Source organism: Podarcis erhardii, assembly GCF_964252035.2.
Source record: "Podarcis erhardii genome assembly, chromosome: 7".
NCBI lineage: Eukaryota > Metazoa > Chordata > Lepidosauria > Squamata > Lacertidae > Podarcis > Podarcis erhardii.
This window is the reverse complement of record NC_138511.1, coordinates 37672553-37696592: the sequence shown is the minus strand read 5'-3', so window position 1 is coordinate 37696592 and position 24040 is coordinate 37672553. Positions and strand designations below refer to the sequence as shown.

The 24040-nt window shown below is 45.4% G+C and overlaps 1 protein-coding gene and 1 long non-coding RNA gene across 3 annotated transcripts; one reads left to right on the top strand and one right to left on the bottom strand.

Moving 5' to 3' along the window:
• Nucleotides 1–4385: 4385 nt before the first annotated feature.
• Nucleotides 4386–22839, bottom strand: KCNG4 (potassium voltage-gated channel modifier subfamily G member 4). Of its 2 annotated transcripts, none has more exons than XM_081870253.1 (3): nt 22453–22839; nt 18739–19537; nt 4386–6478 (listed from the first exon to the last, which is right to left on the bottom strand). In XM_081870253.1, exons 2-3 carry the CDS (start codon nt 19480–19482, stop codon nt 5696–5698), a joined length of 1527 nt encoding a protein of 508 aa, XP_081726379.1. In that variant the 5' UTR covers nt 19483–19537; nt 22453–22839; the 3' UTR covers nt 4386–5695. The 2 variants fall into 2 exon arrangements, with proteins under 2 accessions (XP_081726379.1, XP_081726380.1); XM_081870254.1 differs by having other exon boundaries at nt 18739–19533.
• LOC309346513 lies at nt 19135–22985 on the top strand. Its single transcript, XR_014158654.1, has 2 exons — nt 19135–19275; nt 22853–22985. It is a non-coding gene; the product is annotated as an uncharacterized lncRNA (long non-coding RNA).
• The last annotated feature ends 1055 nt before the right edge of the window (nt 22986–24040 follow it).

The window sequence follows — 24040 nt, the reverse complement described above, 5'->3', positions numbered from 1 at the left end:
ACTCTCCAGTTTAAGATGTTGTAGAGACTTTTGGGAGGACTTCATTGGCTTAAAAAAATATGGGGAAAGCATCCCTGAAGTTGATGCAACAAAAAGTGCCTTTAAGCTAAGTGAGGCTGCTTGCCAGGCACCTAAACTGCTCTTTTAATTAAATATGGTCATGAAATTATGTGAGCAGTGGTACTTGGCCGATCCAATATCTGCCAACGATAACTGTCTGTACCAGGCAGAATTAAATTACACAAGAAGAACTAAATGTTCCTTTCAACATATTGCTTCTTTCTGGAAGAAGAAAGGGGAAACAGCATGAAAGAGGGAATCTAAGAAAAGAAGCACCAGAGCACAGTCTGAACTCACCAAATGGAGGCTGATGGAATCAACATATTGAAAAGAAGCCAGAAACTCTAGTTCAATGCTTTAGCCCCATTGAGATATTTTCCTTCTGACACCATTCATGCTTATTTCTTGTTGGTCATGATAAATAGGGGCAAACTACATGCCATATTGTTTGGATGTGTGCAATTAACTTGCACATTTTATTTAATTTACGTAACTGCTGCACATTTTCAGTAAGTGATAAGAACCTAAGAAGAGCCCAGCTGGATCAGAGCAGTGTCCCATCTCCTCCAGCATCCTGTTCTTAAAGTGGCCAACTGGATGCCTGTGGAAAACTCACAAGCAGGACTTGAGCACAAGAGCACTCTCCCATCCTGTGATTTCCAGCAAGTAGTATTCAGAAGCATTACTGCCTCCAACTGTGAAAGGCAGAGCATAGTCATTATGGCTAGTAGCCATTGATAGCCTTCTTCTCCATTAATTCATCTAATCCTTTTTCAAAGCTATCCAAGTTGGTGGCCTTCACAGCCTCCTACGATCCACTCACCATTATTTCCCCCAGTGCTTCTCAGGTGACAGAAGAAGAAGGCTGGATTGCAGGGGGAAAAGCATTTGGAGAGTGAGTATCTTCTTCATCTGGACAGTGAGTATCTTCTTCATCATGAGATGGGACTGCATTACTATGAGCGAGTCAACAGCCTCCAACACATCACAGATGAAAATAGAGACCCACTTGTGTAACACTCCTGTTTCCATGCCAAGGAGACTGGCTGAAACCCCCACACCCTTACTCATTGCTGAAGTCGCTGTGTTCATTTCCTCTGCGGTAGCCTGCTCTCTTTGCTAGCTTAAAAGCCAAGAGGCTGTTTGTTCTTTTGATTAAAGATATGCCAGAAAAACAAAATGGCTCAACAATCTGTTATCAAAAAAGAAAAGAAAGAAGAGATTCAAACAACATGTGAAATGGCAGGCTGTGTGCTGCCTACCACCTTGATGTTCACGCACTGTACATGAGTGTGCTTTGGAGACAAGATGCATCATTTCCCAGGGAAGAGGTCTTAGATAAGTCACTCTCTGCCTTATTTCCCCCGTCTGCAGTATGGCGACACTTACTTTACAGCAGAGCTGGGAAACCTGTGCCTCCCCAGAAATTGTTGTACTAGAGCTCCCATCATCTCTGGCCATTAGCCATACTGGCAGAGGCTGATGGGAGTTGGAGTCCAGCAACATCTGGAGGGCAGCAGTTTCCCCAAACCTCTGTTATGGAGTTGCTGCAAAGATTCTAAGAAGAAAATGCAGGTGAAAGACTTCAAACAATTGAAAGCATGGTACTAAATGTTAATATTATTGAAAAGCCTTCATCTGGGACATTTATTTCCTTTACAAAATACTTCCTTTACAATGCAAGATGTTATCACAGTTCAGATAAACAAGACATTTCTTTTTAAAATTCTTTCTTCATTATCTCAACAAATTATATGTAAGAAAAATTGTTTGCTAGTGTAAAAAGTTTATGGAGGGCAGGCTGCATGTCAAAGCGCTCTCTATTATTTTCTTCCTTAAACCCGAGTGCTAAGCAAGTCATTTGTTGTGCAGTCCTTATACAGATACAGATCAGTTGACTGCAGGAGGTTTAAAAGCTTCCGCATATGGGTGTTTTGTGCCTTTGGCTTCAAGGATGCAGAAATGCATCATCGAGAGCTCTTTGATATGCTCAGTGCTCAGCATTTTATAAATGGCCAAGATATATAAGTTCTATGTGAACCTGTTCCAGTGCTTTGATGTCACGGATGGCTGTAAAGGGCATTGGAAAGTCAGAGGCAACTACAAAGAGCCTGTACAGCTGAAATAAGCAAAAGTGTCCCACTGCTGCCCCTTTCTGTCTCTCCCAAAATGGGGGCCTTGTTGTAGTTTGTCACTTATTTAATCAACATGATGTGAAAGTTGGCAGAGGGCTTAGGGTGCCATCCGCCAAATGCTCCTGCTGCATGCATGCCCTTCATTGGGCTTGGGCAGGACTCTTGCACCATCAACAATGGAACTGGAATCAACTGAGATGTCAACTGCCAACTATCAGAGTCAAGAGCTGAGGAACTATAAAGCCAGGAAGGAGAGCCTGTGCTCCTCCAGGGGCTGTTGGGCAACAACGTGCATGTCCATTGGCCATGCTGGCTGGGGTTAGTGAGAGTTGGCATTCAACAATATCTGCCTAGGAAGATATATCTAGGAAGTTGCCATATCCCAAGTCAGTCCAATGGCCCATCTTAGCTCAGCTTTGTCTACAATGAGTGGCAGAGGATTTCAGGCTTAGAGGTCTCCCCTAGCCCTACTTGAAGATGCCACGGACCAAACCTGGGACCTTCTGTATATAAGTCAAGATATTTGCCCTTGAACTTTGACCACTTTCCCAGGGCCACGGGTATCCCTATACCTGCTGTAAAGATTTCCTGCCTTCTCCTCCTGGGTTTTCTGGGGCTTTGTAGATGACACAAGAGCTGTAGACCACAAGCTTTGCATTCAGCTTCAGTCTCTAGTATCATTAGTTAAAGCAGGGGTTGTCAACCTGATCCCTACCACCCATTAGTGGGCGTTTCAGGATTCTAGGTGGGCAGTAGGGGGTTCTACAGCACAAGCTGAATCCTCCTTCCATCAAGCACTGGTGGACGGTAAGGAAATTTTACCATCAAGAAAAATGCATTAGTGGGTGGTAGGTATAAAAAAGGTTGACTACCGCTGAGTTAAAGGATTGTAGGAAGCTGGGCTGACCTTGGAAATCCTCTGCCAGTCAGAGCCAGGGCTGACCCAATACATTCTGCCATCTGAGATGAATGGCAAGAAAGCAATCCTCCAAGGCTCAAGTCCATGTTACAAAGCCAACTAGACTGGTAGCTGAATCCTATTTCAGCACTGATGACCGGACAGCACCCACCACAGCAGTAGGCTAGCTGTGAACTACAGTGCAAGACATGTAGCACACAACTCTATCCTTCAACATTTATGCCACCTGAGCAGCTACCCCCTTCAGCCTAATGGTAGGGATGCCTCTATCAATGAAGACATGACTGGACTAGATGGAACAATAATTTGACTTGCGATAAGGCAGGCGTCATCGTATGATTGGTGCCTGATCTAGCTCTTGGATATAAGTTCTGTGTAAAGCCCTCTTAACCAGAGTGACTGCTGGTAAAATTTACAAATTGGTGCCTGGTGCAGTGTAATTTTTTCTCCCTCTCCCCAGGACTGGATCAAGACATTAAGTCAAGGCGCATAGTACCAAAGGCTAGCCAAGTTATTTTGGCATTTGAGGCAGGAAATCCTACAAGCTCCTCTCCCTTTCCTGGCACTAATAAAACAAATGAAACAACTAATCATTTGATGCCCTTTCCTGACAGCCAAAATCAGCTGCTTCAGGTGGCCGCCTCATTCTGCCTAATGGAAGGACTGGCCTTCCATAAAAAATGGAATTTGGTTCAGCCAATGATGTTGATTGGCAGCAGGTTCAGGACAGGATCAAGAAAGGACTTATTCACATGGCATGCCATTAATTTATGGGCAATTGGACAAATGATTGGAGACTAAGCTATCAATCAGAGGGTGTTAGCCGTGATAGACTCGGCAGTTAGTATGCCACCAAATAACAACTGGGGTGTGAGAGCAGGAAAAGGAGATGGCTTCTGGGCTTCTCTGGTGGTCCACACTGAGTAACAGAATGCAAGACTGGATAGACTTTTGGTATGATCCAACAGGATCTGTCTTGCATTCTTATGTAACCTCTCTTGGACTCATGGATGGGAAATATCAGGCCTGGGAGTCAAATGCACCACCCCTCTCTGTCTAGCCCTTGGTATTCTTCCCAGGTCAAACACCCCTCCCTAACAACAACTCCATACAGCCCCTGTTTTGCACTCTCCTTGAGTGTGTTTGCCTGGCCAGAATGTATCCTTGAATTCTGAGCATGCTTCCCACTTGCCTGGATGGAGGGGTGCACATGTGTGTAAAAACTAGCCTGCTATACCAAGTCAAAATTTCCATTTATGCTTATGCCTATGGCATGTGGCCCCCAGATGGTTGCCCACCAGAAAATGTGGCTTCTGGGCTATGTTCACCACTCCAGTTCTAACTGCACATGTTCAGTCTCTTTACAGTGCTATCATGCATGTGTCCACTCAGGAGTAAGTCCCATTCAGTTAAATGGGGCTTACTCCCAGGAAAGTGGGTCAGGATAGCTTACTTTTATTGCACTGTGGGCTGCCTATCCTACGATATGAATGGTACCTCGTGTACTAACCTAACAATGGAGTGTCTTTCTCTCCATGTCTATTTGTTTGGCATGATGTTTCCACTTGCCTTGATTACTGGACTTTGCAACTCTTGAGACTGGGAACTCTGATAATGTGCATACTTATTTTTGGGAAGGTAAGATCTGTGTGATGCTGTGCACTCATTTTAAACATGAAACACAATCTCTGATTTGCAGGGAAAGGTCAAAAGTCAATATCCAAAAAGTCTTTCAAGGCATTCTAGGGTCTTGTTCATTTGGTTTGCTCATTATCATTCTCCCTTAATGTAAGGAAGCCTTTCATGAAGAGTGCCGTCTTGCTCAGCTAGCCTTCATGATGGGTTAGTTGTCTCACGCTTATACCTGGTGAAAAGATGCATCACCACCTATCCTAGGGGTAGGGGATACCTCTCTATCTAGCTCTCAAAATGCTCCCCTCTCTGTCCCTCACACACTCCACACCAACCCACTCCACACACCCCTGAAGTGCTTTTACCTGGCCAAAATATGCCCTTTAACTTTGATAAAGCCTCTAGTTTCTCCTGGTAGAGATGTGCACATGTAGAAACCTTTGGCTTTTGCATGATTGGAACACAGCCTATTGTACAGAGGCAAAGAGTCACACAACTGTTGTTCCGTCTACTATTGCACCCGGCCCTGTTCACCCTTGTCTCTGTTTCCACCCACTTTTTGCCCTGGCCCCACCCACCCCTGGCATGTGGCCTCCAGGAGGTCTCCTATGAAGGAACATGGCCCTTGGGCTGGAAAAAGGGTTTCCCACCCCTGATCTAGTATAGGGCCACAGCTTGGTGTATGTCTCGCTCAGCCTGTAAGCCAGACTCCTACGTGGGGCTCCTAACATCATCAGCACTCTTTAGTACCCCAGACCCTCCCTGCCATTGACGGTACTGCCTGAGCATTGTTTGTTACTGTTCTCAGCAATGTGCTTTAAGCTTCACCCGGGCAGACTTTTGCAGAAGCAATTGCATTTGAAAATGGCGAATTGCAAGCCTTGGGCTAACTGCTTTGCTTTGTGCATTACAGTACACAGATTATTATTAGTTTGCAGCAGGATGTTCATTATCCTTTGTAGATGTACTTGATGGGTGAGCCAGTTGCATCCGTAGTGAAGCTTTCACTCTCGTTCAGTGTGTCACTCTCACCAGAAGTGTTGGCGTTCTTTAGCCTCATGATTCGGGACTGTAGCCGCTCATGCTCCCTCCTCAGCTCGGAGTAGGAGTGGGAGAATGTGTGGAATATGGAGGTGGCTGGGAAAGCCATAATGAGTATCCCACTCAGGATGCTGCTTAGGGCAACCATCTGGCCCGGGACACTCCTGGGTACCATGTCCCCGTAGCCCACTGTAGTCATAGAGATGATAGCCCACCAGTAAGAGGCAGGGATGCTGGTAAACTCCAGGATCTTCCCAGATTCGTTCTCTGCAAGGTAGACCAGGGGGGAAAAGAGGGTGACGGCTACACACAGGAAGAGCAAGAGCAGGCCAAACTCTCTTGCACTCCTCCGGACGGTGAGGCCCAAAGTCTGCAATCCCAAAGAGTGCCTAGCAAGGCGCATGACATACAGTATCCTCAAGGCACGTAAGACCCGTAGCACCAAGCCCACCTTCTCGAGGTACGAGCTCCCGCTTGGCCTGCTGTCTTTCCCAGTGGGCTCGTCATCCAGCACAATGAGGGATGCATAATATGGGGAGATGGCCAAGAAGTCGATGATGTTCAGAGGACCTTTGAAAAACTGACATTTGCTCTTGGCCTGGATGAATCGGAGGCAGAACTCCAGGGAGAACCAAGCCACGCAGATGGTCTCAATGATGAAGATGTAATAGCACTTTTGGGAACATTCGCCCTGCGTATGGAAGGGGAAAAGAAAGAGGTCAGAATGAATGGACATCTCTCTCAGTTAAAAAAAAAAAATCAGAAAAATACAACAGAGGCTGTAATGTACACCGTGTGTGTTACCCAGTCCTAGTGATGAGGGAGAAGTTTTGTTTGCATTTTAATGAGAAGCTATCTCACTCACATTTCTTGAACCAATGCGCAACCCACAAAACATAGATATCCTTTGAAATTCACACTTCTCTGAATTTTATGGCACAGTTCTTCAACACAACAATGTGTGCAAAAATACATTATATTAGAGGGGAATGTGTATAATGTCAGTTCCTAGGGCTCCCCAATTCCCAGGGCTCCCAAGACTCAGAGTAGATAATAAACATCTCTTGATCTCATGACTCACCCTCCTACCAGCCATCTGCTACATTTGGATCTTTACATGACTCTCCTTCTGGAAAAATGCCTGCATATAAAAGGGATATAGGAACAACCCATTTTACCTTGTTATTATTTATTATAGATTTATTAGGCCACCAGTTCAGCAGCTTCCCATGTGCTGTGATCCCTGCCACTTCCTATGAGTCTCAGTAGCCACCATTGCTCATACAACCCACAGTCTGACAGCGCTTTTTGTTGGTATATATTGGATGTTTTATTTCTATTAGTTGTGGATGCTGATGTGGCCCTTGTCTTTAAGGCAATGAAGTTGTGGTGCATGCACATAATACAGAAATAATTTTCAAAAGGTGCAAGTGGCTGAATGATTTATGGAAGGCACTTTGTGGTTAACCAATGTTTGTAACTGACCAGCTAATTGGGTGAAGTTGCAAACCCATTGAATCCAGTTTCTAACAAGAGGTGGCTTGTGATAATTCCTTGCCTAGAAGAAAGGCAGGCAGGGGAGGAACCTTCTACCATTTAGGCATTTTGTATCTGCCTTGTCCTCAACCCTCTTACAAGTGAGAGCTGTTCAAATCCCCTGACTGCATTGCTGCCAGGAGGATTGCTGAGTCACTTTTCCTGCATTGCTGCTTTTGTTTGAATACTTAAGCCCAGGCTCTAGTTAAATCAAACTGTCCAAGGTGAGAACTTGAGAACAGAAATGGAAAAAATTAAGTACCTCCAATAGGTCACTTTGGCCTTTGAATATGTGGTTGTAAGCCAATATCATTTAACCACGAAGACTTTTGTGGGCAACCCTGAATCCCTCCTCTTCATTGAATAATGAATCTGGATATGCTCAGAGAGAATTCTAACATTCCCTTATGGATCACTGAGAAGGTATTGTTCAGTCATACCATTTAACAGCAAAGGTTATTCAGTAGCACTGTGCCAAAAATGTCTCCTGCAGCCCCCCCCCCCCACTGGTCTCCATCAAGTTAATGAGAAAAGAAATTGCATTCGGAAATTATCAATGGGGAGAAAATATTTTGGTGAACTTCTCAAGGGTAGGGGGTGTTTCTCTTTGTGTGTGTGTGCATTCATGTTCGTGTGCACGTGCACTGACCTTACTTTTGAGGTGGCCAGGTGGTGCCTGTGAGTGTCTTCTCTCTTTTGTTCTGCAAATCATTGGACCAGGGTTCTTTGCTCTGCAGCCTTCCCTGGTTCCTTCACTTTCAATCAAAGCCCACAAGAAGGCATCGTAAAGGAGCTCCTTTCACAGGGCTTTTTCAGATCAGGAAGTGTGGGAAGCTGGGGAGGGTGCAGAGCACTGGGGAAATGGGTAGAAATGGGATGAAAGAAAACACACTCACACATACCACCCTTGCCCATCTTGAGGTTCTAAAGAAACTTAAGAGAATGAGGCAGACAAATGGAAGCCTCTTTTATAGATGAAAACCTCTGAGAAATGGGTGTTACAGATTTCAGCATAGCACTATTATACAACTGCCTCCTCCAAAGAACGTGTGGCTATGAATTTGAAGTGGTACTAACCTCTCTCTCTCTCTCTCTCTATATATATATATGATGCACTTAAGCAAAAACAATATTCTGAGCACTCTTCAGTGGGCATTTTTAGGTGGTGGCAGTGATAGAGATATGAGTAAGTAGGTAAGGCCAGAAGGGCAGATATTTGAAAGATAGATGAGAGACCTTGTTGTGTAGCAACTAGCATGCTTGACTATGACCAGATAGACTTGGCTTCAAATCCCCACATTACCAGGACACCTGCTACATGATCATGGACCAGTCAATGTCTCTCTAAGACTAGTAACAAGTCCACCTTACAGGACTGTTGTCCAAAGGTCTGTGTGCACTGCCCTGAGATCCTTGGAGAAACAGTAGGATGAAACTTCAGCTCAAGGTTCTGCAATGAGATGGTCAGCAGTGCTACACATCACTGATAGCAAGCACCCAATGATGCTCACCTGGAATGCAGTCCCTGAGCAATACAGTAGTCAGCTCAGCAGTCTCAATACACATATATTCCTGACCTTGATAACTACCCTCTGAACATAAAAGAAATGTCATTTGTAAGCAGGGAAGAAAGGCTTTGGTTTTGAAACTTAACAAGTATCTTCCTCCCCAACCCCGGTCACCAAGACTGTTTTGGAAGGCTATTCCAGAGTTTCACAGGTTTTGTAATAGCAGCACATGCTAAGATCCAAAAAAAAATAATGGCTGACGGAGAATTGGCATGGCACCAGCCAATATGTTACTAAATGGTGATTACAGGAGCAGGATGAGACTGGATGGTTTAACCATCTGTGACCAAAGATAGTAGAGAGGCGAAATCGACTTTCCATTCATTTTATGGTCTCATCCTCATGTACAAGCTGGAATGTGTGCAGAGAAGGGCAACCAAAATGATCAAGGGTCTGGAAATCAAGCCTTATGAGGAATGGTTGAAGGCACTGAGTATGTTTAGCCTGTTAAAGAGGAGACTGAGAGGAGATTTGATGGCCATCTTCAAATATCTAAGGGGCTGCCACATGGAGGATGGAGAAAACTTATTTTGTGGTTCGAGGACCCGAACCCCGCGAAGTGAAATGAAGACACAGGGACACGTGATATAAGGTTAATGGGCTAGAAAAGGCCACAACTTTATTGATTACAGCAATGAAAAGGTATTGGCTTAGGCATTGGATCGCGAAACAAGTGGGTTTATTCACCAGGGGTTCATCACCTGTTGATGCTAATCCAACTATAGGCTCACCCCTGATGTCACCGAGGGTCGTGCCATGGCCTCCCGCCAAGCAGGCTTCGGACGGAATACACGACCGCCAGATTCCTTTAACGGAATACCCCTAGAAATTGAAGGCATAGGCGATGGCCACACCTAGCACTTCGACACACCACAACACATTATTCCAATGCCTAACCTACCCACCAATACCACAAAAAGTTGTGACGATTGCTACGAGGTAGGCGAAAAAACCAAAAAGCTTAATGCCAAATGGAAAAACTCCTACCAGGCCCCCCGGGCAACTGGGGCGACCAACCTAAGGTCCATAGCAAGGCCAATGACCTAAGCCCTAACTCAAAGGGAGTGGAGGGTGGGTGACTCGCACAGGACGACGAAGAGAAATGAGGCTGGGGAGAGAGGCTGGCACTGCAGCATAAAGGCTGCTGGACACGCCCCCCCATGGCACCTGGTTGGACGGCCACCGGGGGGGGCGTGAGTGCCAGCCAGGGGAGCTGGAGACAGGGGGCAATGCCCCCTGCTAGGAGCGGTGTTCGGGCTCCCGCCCACAACCACTCCCCTCTCTTTCAGGGAGGAGAGTCTTTCTCCTGCTCCAGAGCCTGGAACCTGCACCAATCCCACCTAAAGATCCAATTCCCTCAAACATTCCTCAAACAGAATAAAATAGAGAAACCATAACAATAAAACGATTAGTAACTGTGTCATGGTATAAAATTCCAGACATAGAAAGCACAATTATAAGTTTTCTTAAATTAGTCCCCAGTGCAGCATCACAATATTTAGCCACCCTGGAAGAGGAGGAAGCTTTCTGATCTGAAAGGAGCAAAAAGGCATAAAATACATCCAATCATCCTGGGACTCCCCTAAAAGGGATTCAGAAAAATCTTACATACCTTGTAAAAAAAGGAACAGTACATAAGAACCAGATATATTGGTTCTACCTCTCCAGATTCACAGGAGCATTTACATTGACAAGAGGATATTTTTTGGAACCTCCCCTCCAGTACTACTGATAGAAGAACATTTAAATGCACCAAAGTAAAGGCATGCTGGGGAGTCACTGTCAGTCAATGTAAATAATAGTGATCTAGATGGACAAATTGGTCTGACTTGCGATAAAGCAGTTTAGGAACATAAGAACAGGTCCCATTAAGGCATCTGGTTGGCCACTGTGAGACCACGGTACTGGACTAGATGTGTCTTTGGTCTGATCCTGTGGGACTCTTCTTATGTTCTTAAAACCTTGCTGTGGCAAATTTCAACTCCCAATAAGCAGTGAAATGGGGTCTTTGGTTGTTTCATTTGGGATGCATTCCAGTCAGAGGACCAAGGGATGGTGCTAAACCATTTTCTCAGTGCTATTTTCCCCTCTCCCTTGTTTGTTAGTTGCCCCATTAAGGGAAACTTATGTGTACTACAGTTAATCCAACTATGGTCTCAGTGCAAACAATCAAAGATAAGTGTTTCAATCTTAAAAGTAATGTGTTGTTTCTGATGATTTTCCTATGGTGGTGATGTTGATGATGATGATGATGAATCATCCCTCTTCTCTCTCATTTTTAAATTACCCTGTGCATTTGGGATAACAACCCAGAAATATTATGGTGGGTGGGAATGCTGGGGGAGAGGCAAAGCACAGTGCTAAAGCCCCTGGATTAAAAGGATTCTGACCTGCTCAACAAATTGACCCATGGCACTGCACAAATATCCTGGGTGCTTGTTTGCACTTTTCCCTTTTGTAAAAGATAGTTATTTGCTGCTTCCACAGCAGAAGACATGTTGCAGACGGCTTGCTTAGTTTTAAACCCTCCCACCACCACCCCTGAAAAAAATCAGACCCAAGGCATATGTGTTTGCATTGAAAAACAGCCTTATTACAACCTACTTTTTTTGTGAGGAGAGAATTAAAAGACTGAATAGTGGGTGGTGGGGATTTAGGTTCAGGAGCTCTGGGTCTTCCCTCCCTCAGTCTAAAAAGAAAAGCTGCACACCCAATGAAAGTTGTGCTTCTGCACTTCCGGGTTGGCGCCATCGCCGAATGGCGGACTCCCTCCGAGCTCCGGAGGGAGCCTGCTCGGCAGGGGCTGGGTCCTACCGCGCCGGCGACGCGGGGACCCTCAAAAACCATGGGCGCTGAAACCCATGGGCATGGTGACTCGGCAGGCACCGTTTGCGCTCCCCCGACCAGCGAAGGAGGCTTTTTAAAGGCTACGGAGCGGGTGACGGGGGGGTGCTATGAGTCCTCCGCTTTCCCTGCCGAGTGAAGCCGCATGCCATTCGACGGAGAGCGCTGGCTTCTTCCATTGAAAATTTGGACTTAAAAGAACAACCCGTGAGTAATTGGAACTTGGATTAAAAAGGGGAAAAAAAATTTAAAAAAATTCGGAGCGAGCGGGGGAGGTGCAAAAAGGAAGTCAGCCTCCCCCCTGTTGTAGAGGAGTTAAAGCAAAGGACTTGACAACTAAGATCGAGTGCAACCTTATTTTGATAAAGTCATTAATTTCACGATGGAAAATTACAAGACTGGGCTGGAGGAGAAAAGTGGAATGTGAATTAAAATGCAACCCCCCCCCCCGAAACCCCGGGAGCGAGCCGGGAGAGGAGAAATAGAGGTTTTGACAGCTGTCAAAGGAGCTGTCAAAGCGGAAGAACAAAAAGAGAACTTTGTTACGAGGACTTTGCTGGTTACATTTGTTACAAATTGGATATAAATTGTTTAAAACAAGGAATAATAAGTTACTTTGACTGTTGGGTGTGATCGGGAAGGAAACTGAGTTACTATAATCTTTCTAGAGGAGCTGAGGGACACTACAAGTATTGCTGGCATGGAATTTGGATAGGACTTTTTATCTCCTGGGAAACTGCAGAAATGGAACACTATTTTGTCTACAGAGGTCTGTACACTAAAGGAGACAATAGATTTATCTATTGAAGAATGGAAGGGACTTGACGTAATGTTTCGTTCCTGAATAACAAAGCCTCTGCAGAGGAATTAGAAGCTTTTGGAATTAGAACATTTGTGCAGGAGAGCAGGGGGGAAAAAAGGAGGAGAGAGACCAACAAGAACAACAAGAATAACAAGAACTGGACAAAGTTGGAGGTGGGAACATTTGGGACATCCAGATCTGAAAGGTCTAAAGAAATAAAATTGGAGTTTTTACTCTTAAATACAAAGATCTGGATGGAAAAAATGGACCTTTTTGAGACAGACTCCTTCCAAGATTGGACATTCGAAACTAAAGATGACCAAAAGACGGCAAAGTGGACTGGCTTAGATGTGGGAGCTCCAGGATGACAGTAGACATTGATGGACATTGGGAACGCAACCGGGAAAGGGGGGAGGGAAATTTGGAATCCAAAGGGTGTTAAATTACATTTTATTCTTTTTTCTATTTTTTTTTTCTAATCTGTATTGTATACTAAAGAGGGGAACTCGTGGAAGGGAACAGGTCGATTTTAGGGGATGGGAAAATATTTTTAAATTGGGACAATGATAATAATTTTAAAACTTGGGGTAAGAATTTGTTGAATTTATTTCAAAGAATTGGAATACAAGAGGGGGAGGGGAGGGGAAGTCCTGGAAAGATGCTATTGAAAATAAGGTTTTTAATTTGGATGTTTTTCTTTTTTTGCTATATTTGAAAATCTTTAATAAATATTATTTTAAAAAAATGAAAGTTGTGCTTCTGTGGAAACTTAATCTGATGGTGCAAGTTGTTATGTAGCATGGAAATTTGATTGCTTAGTCACCATATGAGTAACCAGCTTTTTAAAAAAAACCAAACAGAATCACACAAACAATCAGTTCACAGCCCTAAAGTGAAGCGTATTAACATCTCATTTGACACATTTTGGGGTTAAGGCCTGACATTTGAAATAAGTTCCATCCTGATGCTCTAGGGAGGTCTGGCACAAGTGAAGCCATTTTCTTAGCTCTTAACACTGAACTTAATTCATGTAAGAATACAAGAAGAGCCCTGCTAGATCAGAGCAGAAGCCCATCTGGTCCAGCACTGTCTTTCCTGCAGCTGGCAACCACATAATTTGCATAAGCCCATCAGCAGAACATGAAGGTAAAAGCCACTCCCTAGGTCAGAGGTTTTCAACCTTTTGGGTCCCGGGCTCCCTTGACCAGCTACAGTCGTTCTGCAGCACCCCTGTGGGGCTCAGGAGCCCAGTTATGTCACCCCTTGCCTGCAAAACTGGCAGCTTCTCATCCCTTTTCGAACATCCTCCCTTGTGGAGTATTTCCTCAGCCTCCTCTCCTCTTCCCTCTCCTTGGGTGTCCTCTGGACAGCTGCTGCTGCCTCCCAGGTCTCTGAGCTGCCCCCCGCACCCAAAGACAGGTGCTACCTAGCGCTGCCCCACAAGGGCCTGGAAAGCACCCCCTGGCTAGCCCCAGAGACACCCAATGCCCGGGGAGCTTGTAGCCAGGGCTGCTGCAACAACAGCTATGCAAGCCTTTAGGAAGCAGAGATGCAAGAGGGCATCAGAGGATGGAGGAAAGGAAAGAGGGACAGAGAACAATGTTGCCCATGGCACCCCTGACCACCATTCAAAGCACTCCAGGGTGCCACAACACACTGGTTTCAAACCACTTCCCCAGGCTGTTTCCCAGCCTCTGCTATTCAGAGATATACCATTGCAAGTAACAAACAGACAGATAATTGTCACCCAGTTCTTTGAAAACCAGCCTTCCCTGCCTCTGGTCCACAGTTTTCACTGAGAGATGCCAAACTCCATTGCAGGCCATTGGTGCAGTTGCATCCAGCATGGCTTTGAATGACTTGTCAGGCAATCAAGCAGCCTTTTTTCTGTTTCACACCTCCCACAGTGCGCTAAAATGTGGAAACAGTTGTACTGGTTGTACCGCATGATGCATAGTAAAAGCGGGGAGAAGTAAATTAATGACATACACAGTGAAGCTATGTTCTCCTTTATTTTGTTTTTGCTTACCACAGTCATCCCTAAGCCCCACCACAATGGGCAGATATTAATCCTACACGTGTTTACTCCAGACGAGTAGTCTGCCTGAGTTCCACGAGGCTTTCCACCTCTTGGGCTGATGCGACATGGGCTACAAAACAGCATACATTGGCCATAAACTGACATGCCTCATTTGTCCTTAGGATGTCACAAGCTAGCTAGGCATCTAACTGATCTGAATCATATGCTAGGAAAAAGCTTTGCAAAGGATTTCTGTGCCTCTTTGGTGTTATAATTCATCTTTAAAGCAGTGCACAGATTTCAGCCTCATTGAGTTCACGATTAGTTGCTTTACTGAGTCAGACCTCCGGTTCACTGAAGCTCAGCATTTTACAGCCTAAGGACCACATTTCCTTCTGAGCAGCCTTCCAGGGCCCACACGCCAGGAGCGGGGCTACCCACTTTTTGCCTTGGCTCTCCTCTGCAGGATGCCCCCCCCCAATGTTGCCCACAAAGGAATGCAACTGCAGTGCTGAAAAAGGTTCCCCACTCCAGCTTTAGAGGGGGAGGACTTCCTGACAGTATGAGCTATTTGACAGTGGAATAAACTGTCTCAAAAGGTGATGGACTCTCCTGCATTTGAGGTTTTTTAATCAGAGGCTGGAAGGCCACCCAGCAGGATTGTTGCAGCAAGGGATTCCCTGCATCAGCACTGGAGAGACGATGACCTTGAGGTTCTTTTATGATTCTCCGATTCAAACACACAAAGCGACAGAAGACTGGCAAAAAGAAGAAGGATGTTTTTAAACCAGCATTCTAGAGTTCTTTGTGAAGTACAGTTTCTAGCTTTTGAACCTTAGCTCAGTGGTTGAGCATCTGCTTTGCATGCAGGAGGTCCCGGGTTCAATCCCCAGCAGCATCTCCTGCTAGAGCTGGGAGAGTTCCCCATCTGAAACCCTAGAGAGTCACTGCCAGTCAGTGTGGGCCTTCTGTGCTAGAGGGAACAGTGGTGTAAGGCAGCTTCCAAGGTGTCTATGAACCAGCTGCTACAGCACTGCCTTCAACCATTATTTGATCTGAGGGCATTAGGAAGTGATGTTGCTTTTCTCTGCATCATGAAATTTCCCAAAAGTTGCATCTTAGGCTGCTCTTAACCAGCCCTGTCCTTGTGCTTTTGTGGGGTTGGGGAGTGTTTGTGATCAGCTGACTACCTTAGGAAGGTGATTCTGATTTGCTTGTCTGTGGTTTTAAGTACAGGTTGGCGCAATGGGAGTGGGATATTAACTATTCTGCATTAATTCACATGATGCAGCAATACTGTGATCGCGCATAGGTGGCAGCTCATTTTCTCCTCTCTCTTTATCACCAGTTTTGTGCATTTGACACAGATATTATTTTGCATGCCTTGTAGGAAGGTGTAGATATCTTTATGTGCACATCTTTATAAACACTGTTTTGGTGGTAGTGGTGGTGTCCATGTGGTTATTTTGATACACATCGCACCAATGTATTCATGCATCAATGATGACTTCAGTGTATCTTATAAGATTGCTCTCTCCAGGTACCTTAAAGGCAGATGGTGAGGGTCAGAATTCTTATTATTATTACTTCTACTCCTCTGCTGCTGGAGTCTATTTCAAAATACCACTAAAGTCTATTTCAAAATACTCAAGTGATAAAGAGAGAGACCAGATTCTCTGTTAGGAAACAGTGAGGATCGCGAACTAATGGCCTTCCAGTTGTTGTTGTACTACAACTCTCATCATCCCTGCCCCTTGGACATGCTGGTTGCAGGCTGATGGGAGCTGGAGCCCAACAACTGCTGGATTTTCACAGATTCTCCATGGTGGAGGTTTGTGTGCCAAAACGAAACCACTGCACCACATAGGTATGTTTAGAGAACCTTGTGGGCATTCCTTGCTCAGCCTCCCAGAAAGCCTCCATAATACTAACTTCTCAGCAAATGTGCTTTGGATCAAACTGAAAAACAACACTGATTGAACTACAAAGAATATTCTGGCACTTTAAAAGGCAAAGGTTGCATTCCTAAATATGCTTTCTTGGGAGTAGGTGCATTGAACTAGGGTTGCCATATTGTGGGCAAAGTTGTTGAGCTTTTGTTTTCGGGGAGAGGGGCAAAGTTGTTGTTGAGCTTTTTTTTTTAGTTTTGCCCAAAGTTGTTTCCAACAGCCAATTGCTGGCTATGTCTGGGCCTGGCAACCCTAACTGAACAGAAAGGGACTTACGTCTGAGTAAACATGTGCTGTTCAGAAAGAAAGAAAGAAAGAAAGAAAGAAAGATTTTGCCAAAACTTTAATTGGCTTTTCTTAGGGTTTTTTTTATTTTAAAAATACTTTTTTGCAGAAAATATTAGTGAATACTAATGGCTTTAAAAGAATCAATGTAACAATAAATACAGTTGGAGGGAACGACGGTCAACTGTAGCCTTTTTCATTCCTTTTAATACAAAGAACATACATTTTTTCGAGATTGTTTTCTAAAAAAAATAAAATTGGCAATATAGCCAGTAGTGAATGGACTGGCTTCCTTTACATTTAACATTTATTTGCAAACAAACAATCAAATGCAAAACCAATAATTGCTTAAGGCATCCACAAGCCCTGTCTAAGGAATCTTGCCCAATCTCAGTGGCTTGACGGATTCATTGGTGATGAAAGGGCACCCTATACATACTCAGAGGCACTGCTGTGTGCAAATAGATTTGTTCTCCAAGGAGTGGTTTATAGGTTTGGTAGTTCTATTCTGTGTTCCTGTACAATTCAAATGGTGTTTGTGAAAAGGTGTTTAGCAGAGGCAGGAATGATTTCCTTCCCAACCAGCCAGTTAGAATATGCAAAAGTGTTACTCTCTCATTTCACAGTTTCTGAGCTTGCTCTGAACTGAGCTTACTAGCAACCTTCATTTCAAATTAAACCCTATTGCTAATCCGCGAAAGTTGAACCACTCATTCTAACATACATTGATGAACCATTTGATCATTTCCCCACTGGACCACCTCATTCCCCCACCCCCTAGAAAAACAAGATTTGTCTTCATGCTGGGCATAATTCTGCCTACACACACACACTTCCACACTTAGGAACCACTCTTGACAGATAGGACACTTTCCCAAGAAGTACTTTACCACAACAAACCCATAAAATTAGCAGAGAACCTGCCTGGTGCAGTGGCTAGAGTGTTGACCCTGGACCAAGAGATCTGTGTTTGTTCGTTTTCTTGGTTTTGTATTTATATCGCACCTTCTCACAACCCTTTAAGGCAGGTTAGAGTGAGAGTTGGTGAGTGGCCCAAGGTGACTCAGTGAAAAAAGAAGCAGGGAACCCAATCACCTAGAGAAATCCCCTACCCCCTTATATGTAGCTATATGCAAGTGGAGCATGCTATCACAATGCCCATCCCCATCCATATGCATATTCATTAGACATAGCATTATACATACATGGGGACAGTTGAACCTGTGTGCATAGGCAATAAGGGTACAATACTCAAAAGCAAAAGAGAGGAAAATGCATGAGTGAATTAGTCCAAACGCAGGCATGCAGTGTTGGCTGCAGAATATCATGATGTAACATAGGTCTGCAGATGTAATATAACTGGTGATATTTATGGTAATAGGAACAGAAGAAGGGCCGTGCTAGATCAGGCCAAAGGCCCTTCTAGTCCAGCATCCTGCTCTCACTGTGGCCAGACAGATGCCTGCAGGAAACCCGCAAGCAGGACCTGAACACAAGAGCATACTCTCATCTTGTGGTTTCCAGCAACCGGCACGCAGAAGCATTACTCCCTCTGACCATGGAGACATAATAGAGGCTAGTGGCCATTGATAGCTTCATTCCTCCATTAATTTATCCAGTCCTCTTTAAAAGCCATCTGAGTTGGTGGGCATCACTCCCTTCTGTGGGAGGGAGTTCTATGCATTGCCCACAAGCAGGGTGGTAGGAACACAGCAACCGTCTTTGGTCCATATAGCTCAGTACCGCCTACACTAGCCAGAAGCAGCTCTCCCTGCCATACCTGGAAATGGAAAGAATTGAAACTGCGCGCAAAGCCGATACTCTACCACTGAGCTATGATTCTTCTGCATGGAACGACACTTTCCCCACTTAGGAAACCTAAGAACTCCCAGCATCTGCCTGTGACAGTGGAAGGAGAACATAAATACAAAACAGGGGCTTACTCACCCTGTCTTCTTCTTCCCTTAAGTCCGGCATGGTGCTGACACAAAGGCTTATCGCTGTGGTGGCCACAAAGAGGATGGAGAGGCAAGCAAAGATTTTCCCCGGGAGGCCCGACCGGGGGTTTTCCACCATGTCCCTCAGCTTGGTCATAAACTGGCCAAATTTGGTCTCCTCTTCCAGGACGCAGGCCGTCACTTTGCTCATCTGCATCTCCTCCTCTCTGCGCACCTCGGCCAGCTCCTCAGCTTTCTGGAAGAGCTTCCGGAAGCAGCAGTTCTCCAAGTTGGACTCCTCGATCCCCCAGTACTTCAGCTCCTCCTGGAAGGACAAGGCACAGGTGTCGCGGAGGAGCATCAGTTTCCCTGCCGCGAGGAAGCTGACAATCACCCCAAAAACGTTGGGGTTCCGGTCGAAGAAAAACTCTTGCGTGTCTTCATCGTAGTCATCACACAGCTGGATTATCTCTTCGTAGCTGCTGCAGAACTTCAGCTTGCTCAGCCGGGATGCGGGGAACTCGTCCAAGGTGCTCCAGGGCAACAGGTACTTGATGCCGCCAACGTTGACCATGATCTCCCTCTTCAGATCGACTGTCCCGAGCCGATCTGGGTGGTAAATCCTCTGGGCCCGTTGGTAGTGGACCCCTTTGGCGGGGGGAGTCTCGACCACTGAGATGGGAAACAGGTGGTTCAAGGAAGTGCAGGAATTGTAGCTGTAGTCGTGGTCACTGCCTCCAGAGAGAATAGGCATCTCTGAGGGTTGTCACTGGAGCTCCAGCACAGAAGCAGCATCAGAGCCAAGCTGGCTAGGGAGGTGGAAATGGGAGGGAAAACAGAGACAGGATCATGACCATTGTGAGATGAGGAACACAATAACATAAGAAGAGCCCTGCTGGATCAGGCTAATAGCCCATCTAGTCCAGCATCCTGTTCACCCAGGTTTCTGTGAACAACTTATAAGCAGGACCCAAGCACAAGAGCACTATCCACTCCTATGATTTCCAGCAACTTATATTCAGAGGCATACTGCCTCCGACAACAGAAGCACAACATAGCTATTGTACTAGCAGCCCCAATTTTTCCAATCTTCTGTTAAAACTACCCTAGCTGGTGGCCATCTTTTCCTCCTGTTGAAGTCAGTTCCACAGTTTGGCTATGTGCTTCATGAGCAAAAGCATCTGTCTCTCCTAACCAGTTGTTGTTGTTGTTGAAATGTTAATACCAGCTTTCTTTTCAACAAGAAATGCCAGGACAGTTTGCAAACAAATAAAATCCAACAACAAAATACCCCTTTATTTACAAGGAGGGATTGGGGATCTCAGGCCCTGCTGGGCCTCTCTATCAGGCCCTCGGGACTCTCCACAGACCACACACGAGCCATACCCTCTCACTAGCCTGGTTTTACAGCCTTAAGTGCTTTTGTCTGGCTGGAGTGTGTCCTCTGGCAATTCTTCTTACTTGCCTGGACGGAGGATAGAGAGGGATATGTGGGTGTGTCCAGAAACTAGCCTTCTGCACTGAGGTAAATTTCACATCCATTGCTCCACCCACTTTTGCCTTTGGCTCCACCCACCACTGGCATGTAGCCCTTGGGAAGTTGCCCAGAAGCTACCTTCAGAATGCAGGGAATGCATCCCTCAGGTTGAAAAAGGTCCCACACCCTTTGTTTATGGCACACCTTAGCTGTTTCTGCTGACACATTCTAATTTTTTTATAAAAAAAGAGGGGTAGCCACTGGATTCAATCAAAGCTCATTCCTGGGAAAACTTGATGTATAACCTTCAAATCTGCTTATATATTGAAGTCCTCCTCAATAACACCCTGGTGGAGAAGCCACTCCTGTAGTGTGAACAGAAGTTTTGCAGTGCCCTGCTGGGATCAAGCCCAAAGTCTTGCCTGGGTCCAGGATATAGACAAGCTGGAATGTGTGCAGTGGAGGAGAACCAAGATGGCAAAGGGTCTGGAAACCGAGGCTTATGAGGAATGGCTGAGGAAGCTGGGGATGTTTAACCTGGAGGAGAGAAGGCTGACAGGTGATATGATAGCCATCTTCAAACATCTGAAGGGCTGTCCCATGGAAGATGGAGCAAGCTTGTCTTCTGCTGCTCTAGAGGGAAGGACCCGAACCAAAGGGTTCAAATTACAAGAAAGGAGAGTCTGATTAAACATTAGGATGACCTTTTTGATGGTATGAGCTATTTGACAATGGAATAGACTACCTTAGAAGGTGGTAGACTCTCCTTCCATCTGCCTGGAAGGCCATCTGCCAGGAATTCTTTAGTTGTGATTCCTGTATTGCAAGGGGTTGGAATAAATGACCCCTGAGGTCTCTTCCAACTTTACAATCCTGTACTTTCCAGCAGAGACCAGTAAGATGCCTCCAGCAGGACATGCAGGTGATGTCTTCTTCTTTGGCTTGTCCTCATCCTTTCGTATTCAGAGACACGGTGCCTCTGGATGTGAAAGTTCTATTTAACTATCAAGCCCAAAAGCTTTTGGCTGACCAACTCATCCTGAGTTTGTCTAATCCTAATAAAATAAAATAAATCTAAGCACTTCCCCTCCCCCACCTCACTAGATCCCTATTCCATAAGTTAATCATGTTTATATGGGCAGGATTTATTTTTGCCTGCCCTGAATCTGCTGCAAATCAACTTCATTGAATGATGACATTTCAGCAAGAAATCCTTCTAGGTAGTACAGCGGTACCTAGGATACTCTCAGGGATTAATTAACATGATGGCAGTTTGTCTGTCCTAAGAGAACAGGCAGCAGTGCTTACAAAGGCTGTCCATCTTAGCTGGAAGTTCTAAATGTTGCTCTTCTGTTGATGATGTTTTAAAGTTATACACATTTGCACACCCCCAAAAGAGAGAGAAGCAGAAACGGCAATAACATATAAGTGAATAACTTCTCAAGGGTTTGACAAGTGTCTAACAGGATTCTCTTGAGCATCCACAGACTGGTTCCATTTCACATTCACAGGGAGTCCAGAAGCTTCCTCTATACTGGGTCAGACTATTTGTCCATCTAGCTCAGTACTGTTGACACTGACTGGCAGCTGCTTTCCAGGATTTCAGTCCAGAAGGTCCCCACTGCAGCTCTACTTGGAGATGCCAGAGATTGAACATGGGACCTTCTGCATGCAAAGCAGATGCTCTGTCACTGAGCTACAACATGCCCTTTCCACATTTTACCATGGATGCAACAAAAGCAAATAGAAAATCAGAGAAGCCTGAAGTTTTACAGTTGGTGAGCTGCTGTGAATCATGAAAAGCATAGGAGGAAGCTGAAAGTTAGCATATGTCCCCCCACCATAAGCTGAAACAGCAACGATGTATGCATTTGATTTCTTCACACAAATTATCTTATGACCTGTACAACAGCCCTGTAAGGTAGACCAAATATCAATATCCCCATATTGCAGACTGTGGGGCTGAGGTTGGTGTTCATCCTCTCCTTTTCACAGACACCGCCTGCCGCTGGAATTCTGTCTCATTATTGCTAAATACACACATGTCCCCCCCTCCCCTTCAAGTAGACATCACGCGAAACCAATTACACATACAATGCTGAGAAGCAAACCCCTTTGTAGAGGTTTGGAGCTGATGGGGAGTAAGCACAAAACCCCTCCAGTCTTATTCCTCTCTGCCTCCGGCTTGCCATCCATCCCGGCGCAGGCTGACAGCATTCCAGAACGAAGTTTCGCAAAGTTACTTACTGCGCTAAACACGGGCTGTGTCCGGGTCAACTGTCTCCCCAGCAGCAAGAGCAGAACACATTGCGAGGAATTGTTGCCATTCCTGGGTGATGGAGAATCATCAAAGCACATTTGTTGCCCTGGTTCCATGGATGTAATAAAATTGCTCTTGGCCAGCATCTGCTTCTTGATATTCTCTCTCTCCTTTATAGACTGACTCCCTCACTCAAAGACCCTTTCAAAGACTTGGAAGGCATCCCTGAATCTTCTTGGGCAACTGAAAAGAGAGACAAAGTCTGTATTCTCCCTCTCTCCGCTTTTCCTCCCTGGAGGGCTGTCAGTGTGGTCCTCCTGACAGAAGGAGGAGGGAGGGAAGAGGGAAGGGCTTAGACATAATCTCTCCCTTGTTCTCTCTTTCCAGCATCCTCCAGCCCTTCATCCTTAGAGCAGACTGCAGGGCATACCAGCAATTCAGCAGCAGGCTGGAGTGGAAGCAGAGAGACCCAACAAATGCTCAATAATAAATTGATGCTGACAAAGACAGTTCTCCATAACACTTGCCAGTGTTTTTATTCTCTCCCTGTTTTTTGACTTTGGAGGCAGCAATTGAATTGTTTCAGGGTGTTTCCCCACACACCCCAGAAGCAGCTTCCTTTCAGGTGTTGAGTTCTGAAAGTTCCAGGCTTCTAAAAAAGCACTTTACTATTGCACATAAAATTTAATAGGGCATGTGCACAGGGTAAGTTTGCTGTTGTGATAGTGGTTCGGGGTGTGTGGGTGTGTGCCAGGGTGATGGATCCAGCCAGTCATCTCACTATGGGGAAGAAGGCTCCTTCCCCTTATGTAATAACCTGCTGACAAAAGGTTTGGGACATCTCCATGAGTGATGGAGCTTGTAGGGGGTTGCACAACAGCTGTTCCTGACTCTGCATTTACATAAAGACTCTTGTATACCCACAGAGCCAATGGATGATTTAGAATATTAATATGAATCACACATAGTATGTATGCAATGAACTTGTGTAATTTCAAACTTGTTTGGTTGAAAGCTGGCTGGTTGAAATCTCACAAATTAACTGTACGCAAGGTGGATAGCTCTAATGTGTTGGGTTTTCCTGGTGCAGAAACACATTTTTGCCTATTCGCACCACCCCCAGAACAGAACCCCTGTGGAAGACATGATCATACTGTATATATATTTGATCTCCCACAAAAATTACTAGCCTGCTGGAGTCTGGCAGAGGAATGATGGCGTTATCTGCTGCTTCTGCAACAGCTTGGTGTTCTGGATATGGTGGAGAGGACTTCCCCCATCTGGCTGCCTTCTTTGTTTCCATGCCAGGTGCAGAAGAGGGACAGAATGCTCCATCCTTCCTGCAACAGTCGGCCCAATTGCCTTTAAGGAATTCCTTGTCGCCTATGGCAACCGGGCATATCCTTACAGTGTATTTTGTGTATACACACACACTAGCTGCCAACAATCCTTCCCACTCTCCCAGCTTTCTGTCACATTCCAGTGCATGGGTAGGGAATCTCAGGCTCAGGGATTACATGTGGCCCTCCAGGGTGCTCCATCTGGCCCTCAGGACTCTTCCCAGACTACACTCCC

Bases quoted from the DNA above. Each gene is read 5' to 3' on its own strand.
- KCNG4 (XM_081870253.1), bottom strand. From the start codon at position 19,482: ATGCCTATTCTCTCTGGAGGCAGTGACCACGACTACAGCTACAATTCC. The intron at 6,479-18,738 runs GTGAGTAAGCCC...TTCCATACGCAG, and splicing joins TAAGGGAAGAAGAAGACAGG to GGCGAATGTTCCCAAAAGTG.